The sequence below is a fragment of the Gallinula chloropus genome (genome assembly GCF_964237585.1).
Source record: "Gallinula chloropus genome assembly, chromosome: 4".
Taxonomy (NCBI): Eukaryota; Metazoa; Chordata; class Aves; order Gruiformes; family Rallidae; genus Gallinula; species Gallinula chloropus.
The window spans coordinates 83,619,737-83,633,378 of NC_140088.1; the positions used below are offsets into that span (position 1 = coordinate 83,619,737).

The window sequence follows — 13,642 nt, forward strand, 5'->3', positions numbered from 1 at the left end:
TCCAAGTTCAGAACCAGAAACCTGAATGACACAGGAACACAACTGTAATGGTTCCAGCCCAACTCCATTTGAAGCTCTAGAAAATAAACCAGAGAACATCATCCTTCCAGATCAGGCTCAGGTGTTGGGGTGTCAGACAAGCTGCTGCTATTTGCTCTGTCACATTGTTCTAGCCTGAACCAGGTAGCACCAACCAATGCCAACAAGACAGGCTGCAGCAATAAGACTTCTGTTTCCCAGACATCAAGCTCAAGAGTTTCAACACTCTCTCCATACAGCCAGACAGAGCCTGAGGGCACCAAGAAAAACTTAAGGCGATGTCCCTATGGGAGATAAAGTTAATTATATCCATTAGTCCCAAATGAGAACATTATTTCTTGAGCATTCAAGCCAGAAGACCCGGAATCCTAAAAACCACCACAGCTGTGAACCTCTGGCTCCATTATTAAAGATGAATCTGGGCACAGGGGCAGGTTACAGGCAGGGGATAAACACAGCAGGCTGCCAGGATGGTAAATAGATTGGACAGGTAGTTCTAGGTCAGCCAGAGAAACACTTATCCCAGGCATAGTCATGGAAGAGCTGATAAAGGATTTCAGTAGCAGAGCTTACTTACAGTCCTACTTTAATCTCAGTCAAGAGCAGCTTAGTAGAAACACCTCCCTATCAAGTGTTGTTCCTTTCATTCTTCAGTTAAACAGCATTGTAATCTCTCCAATAATTAGCAGACATATACAAAGCTCCTATTAAGAATATGTTTCTATATAAAAGCCCAAACTGGATGATGACTTGCTGTCCGAGTTACTTCTTAGTTTTCTCAAGGAGCACTTGTAAGTACTAGTCCCAACATCACTGAGAACCTCAACCCCTAATGAACAATCTAGAAAGCAAATATATATCCAAAAAAAGAAGAAAGGCTGATGATATAACGTGCAGATGAACCAGAAGCTGGCAGAACAACAACCCATGAAATCAGGCAGCCGGAGAGAGAACAATCACTTGGAAGTCTTGATGCTTCCCTGCACCCCGAACTGCAGGAGAACCACCAAGCGCAAAGGTGCAGACCCAGCGATGAGGAGCACGATCCACAGCTACAAACAGATGTGCTCCCAAGAAAAGTCACTCTGTGTTAAGTATAATTCCCATTCCAACATTGGGAGGAGGGGAGGGAGGGAAAGAGAGCTTCTCCAATCTCTCCAGGAGACTGCTACGGTATCAATGTAATTTTATCTCCTCTAAAGCAGCAAGGAGACGGCAGGAATACTGTAACTACATCTAGTTGGCCAGGCAGGTCTTTCTTAATTTATCAAACACTGTTTAAAAAGCCTCCACCGATTTAAAAAAAAACCTACAAATGCAGCTTGAGAGCAGGAAAAGGGTTTTCAAGAGCAACAGACCTCCACAGCTCCAGCTGTATAAGCTAGAAGAAGGGATTTGAAAACACAAGCCTGTGTTTTAAACCGTGAGAGGACACCTGGTGTTAAAGGACACAGCAGCACAGCACAAGACGTCCGCAGGCAGAAACAGAGACCTTAAAGTGACTGACAATCCAGATAATCACTCAGATCCATCCTTAGACAACAGGCTGAGCGGAGGGAAAAGCAGGTGAAGTTATACAGCCCGCATTTATGGGATGTCCTACAGGATCATCCCACCTTTTCTCCTGCCATTCTGTACCCGTTTTGTCAATATCATTTTATAGTCTGGGAGCACAGCACAAAAACACAGGGCATTTCATGCAAAGAGCTAGGGGGAAGTCAAAGGGAAAAAATAAGTGAATTATAGAAGAAAGTAAGGCAGCATCAGCCACACAATAAATAATCTCTACACATCAAAACCAAAGTATTTCAGGACAAGCAGATGCTGTACAAGCTTGCAGAGTGACTACTCTTTTCCCTAAGAGCAACTTCGAATAGAAACCACGGAGTCATCTATCCTCACTCATTTCCAGTGATCATGGCTAGAATATTACAGTCCATCACTACCTTCTCATCACTTAAAAAGCAACCAAATAAAAGCTGAAGTTGACAGAAAGCTCACCAAAAAGGGATAAACTTGATCAGTCAATCAAGCATATTAAAAATTAGAGCAGGCGTGTGTCACAGCTTAACCATGAGGTGGGTTTAAGCAAGAAAGAGTTTCTTTTCCTCTGGAATGTTATCTGATCCTGCAGAACTAAGCAATTCTTAGAAACCTAGATACAGAGAGGAGATCCAAAAATACCCTGCAAAATCATGAAGTGTAACTTGAGAGAGAGAAAAAAAAGAACTAGAACAGCAGAAGGAAGTGGAATTAGGAGCAATGGATATAATTAGTAGAGGCTGAATAGCAGGAAAGACATCCTGAAGTGGATTATTTTGATTCCAGGAGCATCGTAGACGCGAAGGGATGCCCATGAAGACTCACTGAGCTTGCTCGGTGTCCTCCTTCAAATACAATGACATTCACTGTTAGGAATTAAAAAAAGAGAAGAGACCTCGATGGCATCAGAGCCACCAACGTAGCAAGACATGAGAGGGGCACGGCTCGTCACACAGAGCAAGGCTGTTGCAAGGCTTCCTCGCATGCCCTCGTCTCCCGTTTTATATTTCGAATGAAATCCCTCTCCTTGAGGAGGGGCAGGACTTGTCCCACATCTGCACAGCGCCCGGCACAATGCAGTCCCGGCCCATGTCGCTGACTCCCAAAGTCACAGGGAGAACAGAACAGAAAAATAGAGCTGGAAGGGACTTCAAGAAGGCATCTCGTCCTTCCCCTGCCCCAGGGCAAGAATTACTACACTTGCTATTTTCCTAACAGAAAACGCTCTGCCTGATGGGTGGGACACAAACCCACCCAGACAGATGAATTAGCTGAACCTTAAATGTAACATCTTAACCCCTCCATCACCTTTTGATAATAGCATTTCAGCCTTGAGCACTCCACAGGACAACACAGAGCACCTGTAATCTGAATATCTCACTCTGCTGAGGCAGAAACTGATAAAAACATGAATCTCCAAACAAGCCCTGGCCAGCAGCAGAAGCCCAGCAGCCCAACACCCAACCTATTTCTGAACTATATTCTGGGACTGCTGTTCCTAGAAGGGAAGCCAGCCTGGCTCCTGAAGCCACATTTCTTCCATGATGCCTACAAAAAGTGAGTCACCTTTGAGGGTTTTTTTTTTTTTTCCTCTCCCATTTTAAAAAGCTAGCAAAGCACAAACCTTTTTTTGCCCAAATGCTTATTAGTATTTCTTCTGGAGGTATGCAAAGATAGACATTAAGCTCAACTCCTCATCTAAGCTTAATATTAAGAAACAAGATCAACTGCACTTAGTTCTATGAAATGGAAAAAAAACACCCACACTCATCACTCTGGCAGTTCCCAGACATTCAAACCAGTTCTTTCAGTTTTGTTAATAAATCTTAATCTTAGCATCCCCCCACCATGCAGTTTACCTTTAAAAGGTTTCACAGGAGAAACTTAAGGACTGCAAAAAGTCAAAGAAAAACCCCCAAAAAACCCCAAACAAATAAGCAAGCCAAACCCCATGTCCTATTGCTCCACAAACATAAAGCTTTTCCATCTTAAGGCTGAGCCCGCACTGCGGTGTCACTACAAGTCAAACGGCTTAAACCCATTTATTTTCAAAGACAGTCACACAAGTCCTTTAAAACACTGACTCCGTAAAACTTAAAACATTGACAAGAAACTAAAGGCAATACTTTGGAGGCTCCTGTTTATAAACAAATGCTCCCACCTGGCACCGTGATTTCCAGTTCAGCAGCTCCTGGGCTGATGCAAAGCAGCTGAAAGAAGACAGTGAAACCAGCTGTGCTGCCCCAGGAAAGGGCACTGCGTTCTCCTTGCCATGGAAAGCAGCAAAGCTTGGCACCAAACTTAAGGCTGCAGTAGTGCCACTATTTAGATTTTGAAGCCAAGTATTTCTGGTAACACACCTCTACCTTTCCCGAGCTCTCAGCCCGATCAATTTGGTTACAATGAGCTATAAATAGCCTCTACCCATTTGCCCCATCAACCTTCCAGGGGACAACACACATGCTTGTGTTCAGGGTTGGGAGTAACACACTTTGGCTTTGATACAAAGTTCTTTGGGGAACTTACATTTTACTACAAAGAGGGGAAAGGACGGATGAGGCATCTCAGTTCACCAAACCCATTACATGGAACCAAATCCATTACAGGACACCGATGCTAACACTACATGGTCTGGGTAACAAGGACAGGTTTAGATGCATATAATTTATCTAAATGTTGGGGTTTTTTTTAAAAAAGAATCAGGTGATTTCTCCTGAGACACAAGCTTCTGTTCAATAGCCAGCTACCGCACCGCTCACCTTAACAACACAGCAGAAGCCGCTGCTGCAAAACCCTCACCAGCATCTCAAAGAAATACCTAAAAGGCTGAAAGAAAGACACCAGGCTCGCAGAAGGGAGAGCAAGGCAAATCGAACGGGCAGCACTCCTGGGCACGCAGCTCCGTGCCCATCTGCGCTCCTCGGGCAGGAGGAGAGCTCAGCTGTTAACGCGGATGAAGCAGCACCGGGTTCTCCCAGCTGAAGGATACTGCAAGAACCACTGGGAAAAGATGCTTAATAGGAGAACAAAGGATCCATTAAGCAAACAGAGGCATTAACTCATATCATCGTCAGGACGGTAATTGTACCCATAGCCACGGCTTCACAATTAACCGGAGGGGGGGAGGGTGTTGGGGGGGGGGGGGGGGGTGTGGTTGTGAAATAGAATCGCCAAGAAGGGCAAGGCAATGGTTTGCAAGGATAACTTTGACAGATCCCCAGCTAAGGGGCAGGAACATGCCCTTCCCTCCCCTCTTCAGCAGTTACCCCGTGTGGGAAGGCGACAGCGGGAGCCCCGAGGGGCTGATGAGGCACAGGCCCCCGCGCAGGATCTGACCGGAGGGGCAGCGCCCGCCGCCGGAGCTGACACGGCGGGAGAAGCCGCCCCACGGCCCAGGCCCAGGGTGCACAGCCGGGGCCGGGCACAGGCCGAGGCTCGTCCCGCACAGCACGGCGCTTCCACCGTACCCGGCGGGGAGCTCCTCGCAGCCCTGCCGGGAGAGCCGGGCAGGGGGATGCGAGGGGGCTGCGGGCACTTCTCGGACGCGGCCGTTATAAAACGCCAACCATAATCATCAACGCTTCCTCATTTCGCCAAAGTTTCTGGAAACGGGGGCTGCAGGGAGAAGCCGGCCCAAGCCCCCCACCCCGGGCTGGCCGCCCCGGCTCCCGCCGCCCCGCCCCAGCCGCACCTGAGCGTGGGGCCGATGCAGGCCGTGTCGGTGCTCTCGATCTCCCGCAGGATCCGCTCGTGCTCCGCCGCCGTCTCCAGGCTCTCCAGCTCCGCCATCTTTCCCCGATCCATAGGGCTGCGCCGACCACACCTGCCCTGCCCGGCCCTCCTCACCCCGGGCAGCACCACCGCCGGGGCCGCCCGCTCCGTTCCGTGGAGCCCGACCCAGCCCCACCGCGCCCGGCACGCCGGGAAATGTAGTGCGGGCGGAGGGCGCCGGCGCGGCGAGACGCCCGGCTGCCGAGGGGCGGGGAGAGCCCGGCGGCGGGGAGCGGCCCCGGAGGCTCTGTCGTCGGAGGGGCGGTGGCGCTTATGGTCCCGGCTGCCCGGAGGGGAGGTGTCTGCCCTGGTAGCGGCTGCCGACCTCCCCCCTCCGTGGTTTTGACGCGTCCCTGAGGGGCACAGCCCCGTAGCGGGATCCCCACGTCCCTCTGCCAGGAGGGGACGCAGTCCTGTGGCAGTGACCTGATGTCCTCCTCTGAGGAGACACAGCCACCACGGCATCCGCCTCCAGGGACACAGCCCCGTGGCAGTTTACCCATGAGAGTAAGCTGTCCCATGGCAGTGACCCCACGTGCTCCCCTGGGAGGGTAGAATCATAGAATCACAGACTGGTCTGGGTTGGAAGGGACCCCAAGGATCACAGAGCTCCAACCCCCCTGCCACAGGCAGGGCCACCAACCTCCAGGCCTGGAGCTACACAAGGCTGCCCAGGGCCCCATCCAACCTGGCCTTGAACACCTCCAGGGACGGGGAATCCACCACCTCTCTGGGCAGCCTGTACACAGCCCCATGGCAGTGACATTGTTGTGGTCCCAGCAGGAATCAGAGAATAGAGTCATAGAATTGCAGAATCTTTTAGGTTGGAAAGACCTCTGAAATCATGAAGTCCAACAGTCAGCCCAACACCTTCATATCTGCTAAACCACATCCCAAAGTGCCATGTCTAATCTTATAAATAGTCCAGGGATGGTGACTCCACCACCTCCCAGGGCAGCCTGGCCCAGTGTTTGACAACCCTTTGGGTGAAGACTTTTTCCCTAATTACGAACCTAACCTCCCCTGACGAAACTTAAGGACATTTCCTCTTGTCCTATCACTTGTCACTTGGGAGAAGAGACCTTCCAGGCAGTTGTGGAGAGGAAGAAGGTCTCTTGTCAGCTTCCTTTTCTCCAGGCTAAACAACCTCAGTTCCCTCAGCGGCTCATCACCAGACCAATGGTCCAGACCCTTTACCAATTCATTCCCCAATTCTGGACCTGCTCCAGCAGCTCAGTGTCCTCCTTACACAGTACTCAGAGGGGATGGTCACTGCCCTGGTCCTGCTGGCCACACTAGTGCTGATACGAGCCAGGATGCTGTTGGTCTTCTTGACCACCTGGGCACACCACTGGCTCATATTCACCTGGCTGTCAAAAAACTCCCCCAGGTCTTTCCACAAGGAAAAGAAACGTGTGTCACTGCCCCAAACAGAGACATCCCCCTGCCTCATGAACCTCTACTTCTCCAGCATCATTCTGTCCATCAGCCCGATGAAAAATATCACCCCCACCCTGCAAAGATGCTGTTGTGTGTGGTCCCAAATAAAGCTTCCTGCTGACATCAAACCAGTTTTCAGCTTGATCCTAGAACGTCCCACCAGCTGCTGTGTTGCAACACATCCCCCCCCTCCAGTTACACAACCCAAGAAACATCTTCACCCAAGGACACAGCGAAGCTTCCTTCAGAAAACAGCACCAGCTCCCAGAGACATGCTCGAAAGTCAAGGTCTTCTTGAGGTTTAACGCTGCAGGTGTCCATACAGCTCCCTCCTTTGGAAGCAGATGGTTATTATTGTTATTATTTTGTGTAGTGAAAATGGCACTGGCAGGGTCCCGTTCCCAGCTATGTATTACTGGTGTGGTGGAGCTGTCCTTGCATGGAGATCCCACGCTCAGACATAGGCATGGTGGGGAGGGCCACAGCTGCTGGGATGAAGAGCAAGACCAAGACCAGACTATGCATACCACTGAGTGTTTCTGCTTTTGCTGTTTCATCTTCTGAGATATAAATAAACTACAGTAAGAGGTGTGCAAGCACACCTCTGGCTTCCTTCACCACTACCTCCTAAGGCTGAAGGCTGCTGATCTGAATATCCCTGTATCATCACTTAATTAAATGAGAAGGGGATAAAAAAAACTTCCCAAAACACAATGCACCATGACTGGAACAATGCAGAAGGGACAAGGACAGCCTCACAAAACCTTCATTAGTTCACATGAAGTTCACCAGCCCTTGTACACCATGCCTGTGGTTGCCAAACACGGTGTCGAGCAAGACCAGATGGATGTCGCTTGGGATGTGTTAACACCAGTGAGGAAATCTGTCCTCCGACAGCAATCACCATGGAGATCTGATAGAAGCATTCCGAGGACCAAGAAGCAAAGAGACACATCAACAGTGGAAGGAAAGGGGATAAAAATAGCAGGGCAGTTTCTGAGCCCAGCAGCCTGGCACTGCCTTCCGACAGGGCTGGGTCAGGAGCTGTACTGGGAGGAAGCACTGTGCATCTTTGGGACACAGGGAGAAATGGGCAGCCCCTTTTCAGTGCTCTGTGGGGACAGGACAAGGGGCAATGGCTGCAAGTTGGAGCACAGGAAGTTCCACACCAACATGGGGAAGAACTTTTCCCCAGTGAGGGTGCCAGAGCCCTGGGACAGGCACACCAGGGGGTGTGGAGTCTCCATCTCTGGAGAGATTCCAGCCCCGTCTGGACGCCGCCCTGTGCAATATGAGCTGGGGAGCTGCTTTGGCAGGGGGGTTGGACCCCATGATCTCTGAAGGTCCCTTCCAACCCCTGTGATTCTATGATTTTGTGATCTTGTCCCTGCCTCCTCAGTTGCTCTGCAGAGGCCAGTGCTGCAGGCAAGCCAGGGCATCCGCAGCAGAAGTCTGGTGCTTCCAGCACAGCAGCTTACAGGGGCGGTCCCACATGGGAAAACACTGTGAGGGCTGCTGCAAGGAGCAGATAATTTGTGATTTCAAGTGCTTTGGCCTTCAGACTGTTGAAATGAGCTGCCTGTGGCTACGGGAAATACATAATGCACTGCTCAGTGTGTGATACATACCCAGCTCCAGTAAAAACTATGTAAAAATCCATAGATACCACCGTCTACTGCTGTTAGTGGCTAAGATTATTACTGTTTTCCTTCAAATTAGTAGGGGCTTGTGCTGTTGGGGACTGAGCCAGTAGTCCTGAAGCCAGTGGTAACTAGCACATTGTCTTCGCTGAGCTTTAGAAACAGGATTAAAAACCAGCAGTCAAAGAGTGAGTGGCTGGCAACAATCCTCACTGGTTTTAGTTACCAGATGAGAACTGCTACAAGTGCCACTGATGCCAGGTGTCCTCCTGAACACTTAGTTAGACAATGGTATTATCACAAATAAGGGTCTCGGATACAGGGTTTAGCTTTCTCTGGTATGAGGACATTGCTTGGAATACATGGGGGTTAAACATAGAGAAGGGAACTTAAATATCAAGTAGTCATCAAATTCTGATGTTGCCTTTAGTCTTACTTTAGTCTCACTCCCCTGCAGCACCAGAAAGAATGAGGACTACTTTTTTCAACACTGCAGTGTAGTGTTCCAGCAAGAAGAGGAGACCAACACATGGAGCATGGTGTGACTCATCCAGCAAGACCACATCCTGAAGAAAAGCAGAGCATAAACCTCCACAGAGCAACGTGGGCAGGTGCTGTGAGGCACTCCAACAGTCTGACTAAAAAGAAGACTTTAGGTTTGAATGGAATCAAAATAAATAGTATTTTTAAAAAATGTGTCCGCCAAAACATCACATTTTTCTCATGGGGAGAAGAGCACCAAAACCATTTCCATGGAGTCATAAATATTCACATCAAATAGGAGGATCTTTCAAGGAGCACCAACCATATATTTTCCATGTGTCAACTGGCTTCTAAAGCTATGGTGAAGTCTGTGCACATTTTTAAGAGGAAAACTTGGTGATGTTTGTGATGCCATAGCAAATCCCACCCACCCTCCAACTTCCTTTCAGCTGCAGATCTCTCTGTTTGGTTTGTGATGCCTGGTAAAGTCACAAATCTGCTGTTACCACATTTATAGTGTTCATGTATGGTCCTAAGCTCTGGGATCACCCAACCTCTTCTTTGATCAACTGAACAAAGTTCTTGGAGCCTTCCACTCGAAGGCACCTTTTCCAGTATTTTTCCCCCCGCAAAAAAAACCAAAACCCTACACTATTTCAAGATTTCCCTTAGTCTGTGGGTGCCAGAAGTGGATACGGCAGTGGCTGTGGTGCACAGAGAACATAATCCATCTGCTCCTCCTCAAGGCTTTGTTGGTAGCATCACAGGCACCATCAGCCAGTCCCCTTGGCCGCAGGGTCACACCAAGGCTGATGTCCAGCTGATTACCCACTGTCACCTTCAATTCTTTTCAGGTCACTGCCATCTAGGATGAAACTTTCCATTCTGTAAGAAAAGCCACATTCTTTGTCCCTAGACACATGGCATTTGGTCACCTTCACATGAATATTCATTGCTTGCATCTGGCTTACCAAGCAGCCTGGGACTTGCCCTTATTATTGGCTGCCACACAAACTTTGTACCATTTGAAAGCCTGTCCACAAGAGGTTTATTTATTCTTGCTATTTATTCTTGCCAGTCACTGACATAAACCCGCTGAATTCGTATTGTTCTCACTTATTAATCAAATCACCATGCAGTACCAACACAAATGCATCAAAGATGTCTGTTGCCAGCTCATAATCTCACTGAAAAATGATATCAAGTTTGCCTGACAGATTCTGTTTCCCTTAAAACCACGCTGGCTGATGTTAACTCTTCTACACTCCCTCAATGTCCTACTAATGAAGTTCCATATAATTATTTTTATGGGACTGACAGCCTGATGGAGCTTTAAAAACTCTCCCTTTTAATTACTGAGCTCTCATTAGTGCTTTCCAGTGGTCCAAAACTTCCTTAAAAATCAAGGTAACAGGTCAGAAACCTTGAGCAGCCTTCACATAGCCTCATGTGCAGGTTTCCTGGGGCTGCAGGTTCAACAGTTTGCCTCTGCCTGCAAGGGCTCAGTCATTCCATCACTGCTCAAATGATACCATCACTGCCTACAAATTACTGTGGCACCTGGGATCTTCCCAAATTCAGGACCAGCTTTAATTCTGCCAGCTCAACACAGTGATACCACCATTAGAATTCATGTCTTTTCTTTAACCTAACAATCTCATTCTGATTGTGCCTATTTGGGGTTTTCATTCTGGGCTGTTACATCTCCTGCCCAAAACCAGGACACTCTGCCTCCTTACCCACTCCCCCCTCTTGCTGCTGGCTTCTCCCCTTCCAGTCAGCTCCGTGCTCTTCTCACCACACCTACATTCAAACAACGCTGGGCAGGCACAATGCCAAGCTACTCTTATATTTGGTCTCACCAGTGTTACTCAGGAAAACGTTTCACTGTGTAATGAGGGGGGCTCACAAACAGACCCAGGAATTAAAAGTAGAAATAAAAGAACAAACAAGGCTAGATGCTTCCGCCACAAACACACACACACATCGTTAGACACTCAAATAATCTCAAGCAGGTTCCTGTCTCTGGGGTATGGACTGGCATGGTGAAGCCCCTGTTAGTTGCCTCCATGTTCACCTCCTGCATCCCCAGCCTCCACCTGCTCCTTCCACCTTCACCAAACCCCTTTGGCCATGACACCTCTCTCAGGTAGGCTGGGAGTCCTCATCATTGGCTTTCTCCTACCCAACCTCTTGAAGCCAGACAAGGAAAGGCACAGGGTATTGGCTAAAGCAGCAGGAGCAGTGTGGGTGCTGACTAACCACACAAGTCAGCCAGTCCTGTTTGCTCTGGGGGTGCAGCAGCCTGGTTTCCTTCTTAAAGGCTGACCTTTAGCACTCTCTGCTTCAACCCCAAGGCAATAAATAAATCTCTGCTGCCCAGAGAGGTGCCTGCATTTCATTTACCCCCCTCCCTCAGCTGCCATCCGTGTTTTTGTCACACAATACCAACTGAAAGTACATACCCCCCCGTGCACCCCTGAAATGCAATCTTGCCCTTTCAAGGGAGGAGAGAGCTTGGGACTTGGCTGCCCTTTCGTGGGGCGAAGGGGAAAGGGCTGCAGCTGGGAGGGAGAACCAGAGGAAGCAAGGAGCCACGGGGAGCCAGGCTGGCTGTGCTCCTGGTTGTATGGAGGGTGGGAGAAGGGAGAAGGGCTGTCAGCAGCTGCCACTTCTCCAGAAGGGCCCCAGCTCCCTCTGCACTGATTGCCACCATCCCACACACTTTGATGCCACCCACAGCAGCAGCAGCAACCACCAGACCAGTTTGCCAGAGGCTCAGTACGATGATTCCACTGTGGTCCTGCTGCTCTCGGGCAGGTGCCCTTGTCTAGACCTGCCTCGGTGTGTTTTATTGCCCCTGGGTGCATTCATCTGCACATATCAATAACCACAAAATAATCCAGTCTTCCACAAGATATTTCCTGAGGATAAATCTCCCTTTTCCAGCCACTAGGCTCCGTGCTTAAAATCCTGCTCTGCTTTACATTCCAGGATGGAAATAAATGTTAAAGCCTCTCTAATATTACCATGCTGCTTCACAAATCCCTGCCTGAGACATACCTTGGCACTTCTAATCATGACTCTCATTTTCTTGTGCCTTTCATTATACCTTGTTTTCTGAATTAATAGCTCCATCAGACTGAAACACTGGAGGGATGGACTTGAGCTATGAAGTTCTGGCTTTCAACCTTTTTGGAGGACTTTTCAAGCCTGAGTTTCTGGATTAATTAAATATAGGGACAGGGATCACTGCTCAAAATGCTGGAGTGAAAATCTTTTGGCAAGCTGCACTGGGATGACCAAAGCCCTGCCAATTCACCTTGACAAGGTTTGAAGCCTGAAGAGGTGGGTCCCCACTTCAGCTTCTCCTTAGCTCTGGACTGTATAGCTGAACCTGGGAAGCCCGTGCTGGCAGGGAGCAGCGCAGAGAAGGAAAGGGCTGGTCTCCCTGTCTTTGTTTAGAAGCAGAAGGACAAACACATTGACCCTTAGGCTCAAGCAGTGTGTGATATATTTTCGTTCCACGTACGTCGCACCGTAGTGAGCGTTGAGTTCTGCCCTCTGCCATGGCTCACCCATGCCAGCAGCAGAAGGGAGCATCATTTATGAGTAGGAGGGAGACTCTACCACCTAGCCCATAATGAGAGGGTATTTCTTCTCTGCGTGATCCCTGGATAGCTGCAGGAGTGAGGTTCCCGCTGTGCTGCTCAGCACATCCTCATTTTCCTTGCTGGTGTGAAACCCAGCCAAATAGCAGCACAACTGTATGGGGCAAGCAATCTCCTGTCATCTGAGGCATCTTGTCCTCAGGAGGTCACACAATTAGCTTCTGAACGATGAGATCCCAGAGTTGGGGTGGCCTTTGGGCTACTAAAAACAACAAGCAGAGCCCAGGAGCGAAACCACAGTCCTCCCTTCCAGCAGCCCGTGGGTCATCATGGTGATGATGACTACAGCCCTGGGCCACCTTGTATGGCTTTGAGCCCTGCCCTTCTTGGGTGGTAACGCAGAGCAGAAATACCCAGGGCTTTTCCTGAAAGCAATTGTTAAGAGTCCTTTGCAGAAGGAATTCAGCACTTCCTCTCCAACACGCGTGAGCCCTGGCAGTGTTACGGCAGCTGCTGCTTGGGAGTACCAGCTCCATGGCATTCCCACCACCTCTGCAGCATGTGGGGTGGGTTTCCCCCCTGGAAGTCCTCCTGCCTTTCCCTGGATTGGGGAGAGCCCTGTTATGCCCCTCACTGAGCATTACAATCACACACACAATAGCCCAGTGCCAACGGGATCCGTGCCACAACAAAAACGTGGCTTGGGTGGCTTCTCCAGGCAAATCCAATAGGTACAATCTCAAGTGATGGAAAATTTGGGCAATTCTGATAATACCCCAGTAGCTATTTAAAATCAAAAGCACCAAAAGAAATCTGTTCCCCTGGCATATCCCTGCTGGCTTGCAGCAGTGACTCTGGCTCTCCCTGCACTGCGCTGCCCAGGAGCGAAGCCTCCAGCACACACCCTGCTGCCCTCCTGGGGCCCCGGGTTTCTGGGGTTGTCCACAGCACCCTCCAGAATTTAAATGTCGCTGACACCTAGTGATGGTTCTCTCAACTACAGCCTGAGCTGCGAGGGAAGGAAGCCCTAAAGCTGGGGGATGAAGAGCTGGGGGCTTCATGGTGTGTGTGATTTCGTGATGCTTGCTCTTTGGATCCAGCTTCATCTGGATCCTG

At 49.5% G+C, this 13,642-nt stretch overlaps 1 protein-coding gene across 2 annotated transcripts in view; it reads right to left on the bottom strand.

Moving 5' to 3' along the window:
• The window catches only part of EXOC6B (exocyst complex component 6B), a gene marked incomplete at both ends in the record, with an annotated part of 300,949 nt that extends 295,564 nt beyond the window's left edge, over nt 1–5,385 (bottom strand). For both annotated transcript variants that reach the window (XM_084263018.1, XM_084263017.1), the window contains one exon: nt 5,273–5,385. In XM_084263018.1, the coding sequence (XP_084119144.1) occupies nt 5,273–5,385 (113 nt within the window). The remainder of the gene's footprint in view (nt 1–5,272) is intronic.
• Nucleotides 5,386–13,642: the final 8,257 nt, after the last annotated feature.